The sequence below is a fragment of the Gracilinanus agilis genome, chromosome 4 (genome assembly GCF_016433145.1).
Source record: "Gracilinanus agilis isolate LMUSP501 chromosome 4, AgileGrace, whole genome shotgun sequence".
Classification (NCBI taxonomy): domain Eukaryota; kingdom Metazoa; phylum Chordata; class Mammalia; order Didelphimorphia; family Didelphidae; genus Gracilinanus; species Gracilinanus agilis.
The window spans coordinates 101,736,260-101,741,444 of NC_058133.1; the positions used below are offsets into that span (position 1 = coordinate 101,736,260).

Genomic DNA, 5,185 nt, shown 5'->3' on the forward strand with positions numbered 1-5,185 from the left:
ATTATTTTATAACAATGTTTTAAAGAATGCAGTTAAGATCAATAAAAATTGGAAACTAAACCAAAGTCTCTTATTTTAAGACTTAGAACATAATCTACTTGGAATAATAGCATCTACAATAGTCAACTCAAAAATTTCAAGAAAAAACAATTTTAATTTACAAAATATGTAATTTGTATGGTTTCACAATATTGTGCATAGCTAAAACACTAATAAAAATGAAAATATTCAAACTGATTTCCAATTACAATAAACTTGGATGCACAAAGTATCTATGCTTAACACAATAAGTGTACTGAATTTTAAAAAGCACAAGTCCCAAAACTGCTAGGTATAGATGATAAATATCCTATGAATTTAGTTAATAGGAAATCTGAAAATATGACTGGTATTAAGTGATATCTCCTTTCCTCAATTTTGTGATTAACAGGATTTTTTATTGGTATTAAGCTAGAGCAAACAAATCAGAATAGTACATATGCAATATTCAGTACACACAAAGTTAAAGAAATTCAAAACCTGTATAAAACAAAAAAATTTGAGAAAAATTATACAGCTTAAGAGATACAGTGGTAAAGGTCCTCTCCATCCCTTGATTACAGCTTGCACTCTGTACCTAAATAGAAGAACTTGCTGCACTCAACTGTAATAAGAATGAAATAATAGACTCAGGTTAGTATAGAATGAATTTAGGGGATTAAATAAATTCTCTAAGAACCTTGCATTGGCAAACAGGTGACTTCAGTTGGTGAAAGCAGCCTAAGGAAGGGGGAGTGGGGGAAGAAAAATTAACTGGTATTCTGAAACTTCTTTAAAAAATAATTTCTTATTTTTCAAACACTGCTTTCCTAACAGAAGTGTTGTACACTTGCACAATGTTAATTACTTTATTATACATGGAAGCCTGTAATAGGCTGATTACACAATAAGACTGCAAACAACCAGTGGTACTTTTCTGACGTCAGAAGAGTACATAGGACTGAAACATCACCAAAAGTACATAAAAAACTCATGAGCATAAACATCAAAGTACAATAAAAAATGTAATCAGAAAAAAAATACATTTGCTAAAAAGTGGTTTAGAGCAGCGCCACCGCCTATCAGTAGCTTCGAATGGCCATTAGCGTTCCTAGCAAGTTTCCATTAACTTCACAAGATCCGTGTACAATACTGACTCATGTACTCCAGAAGGTACAGGAAAGGCTGCAATTTCACAGAGGTTCTGATGTCATTAGGAAATACTGAGAAGCTCAATTCTCATTGGCTAAGCCACCAGACAGAATTACAACCTTATTACACAGAGCTGTGAGTAAGCGGGGTTAGGATATTATTATACATGGAAACTTGAATGGGATTTACAAAAGAAGGGAGGGGCATTTACACTACTGTTGACTATTTGATGCCATAAGACATATAAAAAGTACATAATGAATTATGTTTTGGAATGTAAATCATTTAAAAATTCAAACTGTCAAGATAGGGAGAAGGGAGCAAGGAGGGAAGGCCCAAGAACCTTGAAGAACAGGCTTGAGAACAAGGACAAAACATAGAGGGGATGTATGATATACTAGAAGACAAATGGAAGAGAAACTGTTTTAAACCATGTATAATAAATGCATCCCCCAAATTTATATGAATTACATAATACCATCTTGGGGTTCTTATGATATGAACCAACCACTTAGGTTTCAATTTCTGTTGATGTCACTAGAATCTCTTAATGGAATTACAGCCTTGTTATAGTTGGGATGAGGGGAGGGCGCTTTTCATTCTTCTTTATATTAAAGCTATCATTCCAGGCTTTGATCAAAGATCCAAGAATATTTGTTCTACCAGTCTGGAATGACTATGGTTTGGAAGATCAGAGTACATTTGAAAAGCTGCAACAAAATATAGGTAGCCAACATCTCAGAATTTTGGATCAGCCCAGATAGAGATAGCAATTTGAAATGTTTTAGATCCCTTACTTAAATGTTGAAATGTATATCATTTTTCTATCTGCAAGATGGATATTCCAATACAATGATAATGTATAGAATTCCCATGCGTTATTACACTTTCCTGAGAGTAAAGCAATTAGAATAAACCTTAATCCTAGGAACAAAATTTTTTTTGTAAGTTTTTTTGTTTTGTTTTTTTTTGCATTTAAAACTTTTGGGCTATTCCCTGACAATCTATACATGTAAATTTGATTGCTAAACATTGTCACTTTGAATGTCAAACTATTTTTAATCTATTGATTTTGATTAAAAATCATAATACAAACAGAGCTAAAATCACACTAACAAAATAAACTAAATATGAAAAGTTGCATTGAAAGGGCATGTTACATTATTCTTAATAGGATCATGTAGAAACATTCCAATGGCAGTGTTCTCAAAATAAAACAAAATTACATCGTAAGACCCCCAGCCTGGTCACACTTGGGACCTTACCTGTAACTTTGGCTGGTTGGTGTCTTTACTCTTGTACTACATGGCTCACTTACATCAGACATCATGTTTGTATACCCTGAGAAATCTGACACTGAAGTCCTTACTCTATGGTCCACTTCTCCATTAGAGTTAGTGATAAAGGTCATTGGCACCCTGCTGCCCGACTTAAACTGAGAACCAAATGCTTGTGCAAAGTTCTCAATTTGATACGTTGTTCTAGGCTCTATGTCCTTCTGAGGATCTATCTGGCTAGTTAACTCCTGAGATGGAATCTGAAAGCTTGTGGAGGACTCTAAGTTTTTCTGTTCCTTCTGGCTAGTCAATTTCTGAGATGTAGACTGGTAGCTTGATGAAGTCTCTAAGCTTTTCTGTGGATCTATCAGATCATCTAGCTCCTGTGATGGAGTCAGCTGCTGATGGGTGGCCTCCAAAGCAGATAAATAAAAACCTGGTTGAGATCCAAGCAACATCCCAAAAGGAGGCTTTGGCAATGTAGTTGGCAACACTGAGGTAACAGATTGGCTGAAACCACACTCCAGGGGAGATGTAGTGTATATTTGTTTATCTGGAAATAAAGTGTGGTTGTGGAGAGTTGAAGACAAACTAACAAACTGGAAACTGGGTCCAAATGCAAAACCAGTGCTATTGGCTGATCTTTCAAAAGCTTGCTGAATGTATTTGGAATATCCTTGCAACATGTTTGCTTTGTCATTTGAAGGTGTCTGGTTCCCTGGACTCAAATTTTCCTCTTGGACCATGTCTGAATGTTCTCCTGAGGGGTGTAAATCAACTCGTTGTTCTGTAATATTAAAAGGATCCTCTTTCTGCCCCTCAGATTTACTGGAATACTGGTCCAAAAGGCTTTGTAAGACTTCATCAGGGATTCCAGACTTGTCATGACAAGACTTGATCTCAGTATTTAGAGATGAGGAATCAATAAGTGATAATGGCGCTTCGTTGTCCATAACGCTCACGCCTGCAGACTGGATGACAGACTGTTGGGAGGCCATGTGTCCAACATTTATAGAAAAGGCACTGTTACCACTAGCAGTTTGTAAATATCTTCTTTTCTTTGAAAACTGCATGGCATCATCATAGTTGCTACTTATCTGGCCTTGTTTGCCACCTGCACTCTGGAGAAGACTAATGGCCTCCACACTACTATTGGACACTATGCCAAGAGAACCACTTGGTTTCCCTGACAGCGATTTCTGTCCAACTATATCTGGTAATGGTGACACAAAATTAAGGTAGTTTTTGTCTGTATTTTTTCTGCTTCCCTTTTTGAAGACCAACTTTGGCACCCTTTTTTGTAATTCATCTATACCAGCGCCAATTATGCCACCACTGGAAGACACAATAGGAATTTCTACTGAGTAACTCTGCATGTTGATATTATTTGCAATTTGTGATTCATTTCCTTTACCAGTCTTATGTTCCTTGTTTTCAATAGATAAGCTTTTTGATTTATTTTTTCTCCTTGAAGAACTTGTATTTCCCTGAGACAACACAGTCAGATTACCCATACTGTTATGGTTTGATGACCCAGGTTCTGCACTAGCTGCTCCTTTAGCTATGGCTTCACCACATGTGCGCCTGTGCTTCAACAATCTATCAGTCCTTGAGAAATACTGCTGACAAGTATCACATTTGTATGGCTTTTCTCCACTATGTGTCCTCTTGTGTCTCTCCATATGGTACTTCTGAATGAACTTCATGCTGCATTGATCACACCCAAATGGCTTCTCTCTACTATGAATTTTCTCATGCCTTTGCAGTAGGTATTTCTGAATGAAACCCATGCTACACTGACTGCACTGGAAAGGTCTCTCTCCTGTATGAATGAGGACATGCCTGCGCAGGTGGTAGGAGCTCCTGAAGGCAGCGCTACAGTGTTCACATATGTGAGGTTTCTGACTTGGGGAAAGAATGGCACCTTCTCCATCTCCAACTAGAGAAGGTTTAGAAGAAGCACTTGGCTTCCGCTTGGCTTTGATTCCCTGAGATTCTGGCTTTGGCCTCTTTGCCTTTTTGACATTAGTGTCCTGCTTTGGCTCCTCATTGCCATGGTGGTCATCTGTCCTGCTACTGCTGAGTAACACGTCCCGGTGGTGCTGGGGGGGTGGGTGCTGGCCATGCTGGTGGAGAAGGCTCAGATCCTGGATGACGCCGTGGCTCCCCCCCTCCCCGCCTCCTAGGCCGGGAGGTCTCTCCTCCGCCCCTGCAAACAGTCCTCCATAGTGGTGATGGTGGTGGTGATGCTGCTGCTCCTCCGGGTCTGTAGGTTTCTCCTGTTTGATGCTCACCAGGGACTGCAGAAATCCCCAGGAGTTCCTCTGTGGGGGGTAGGCCGCGGCCGGCGCCGCGGGCTCCTTCTTGAAAGTCATGTCCGGGGCAGGAGGAGGAGGCGGGGGAGGCTCAGCGGCTGGGGCTGCAGAGTTGGAGGCCGAGGAGGAGGAGGAGGTCGAGGAGGAGGAGGAGGAAGAAGAGGAGGAGGAGGAAGAAGAAGAGGAGGAGGATAACACGCACTGCGGGGGAGGGGCGGCCCCCACTGCCGCCCGGGTGAAGCTGGTGACCGGGGGGAGCCGATGGTTGAACATGACCATACTCGGGGGGAAGGTGGGTTCCATCTCCGCCCTCCTACTGCTGCCGGCGCCGCTGCTGCTGCTGCTGCTGCTGCTGCTGCTGCTGTTGCTGCTGCCGCTGCCGCCGCCGCCGCTGCTACTGCTACTGCTGCTGCTGCTGCTGCC

The 5,185-nt window shown here is 40.9% G+C and overlaps 1 protein-coding gene across 1 annotated transcript in view; it reads right to left on the minus strand.

Annotated features, from left to right (window-relative positions):
- Positions 1 to 410: 410 nt before the first annotated feature.
- ZNF281 (zinc finger protein 281) overlaps positions 411 to 5,185 on the minus strand; it is a 9,884-nt gene continuing 5,109 nt past the window's right edge. The window contains exon 2 of the mRNA XM_044674915.1: positions 411 to 5,180. Within this exon, the coding sequence (XP_044530850.1) occupies positions 2,432 to 5,180 (2,749 nt within the window). The 3' untranslated portion in view covers positions 411 to 2,431. The remainder of the gene's footprint in view (positions 5,181 to 5,185) is intronic.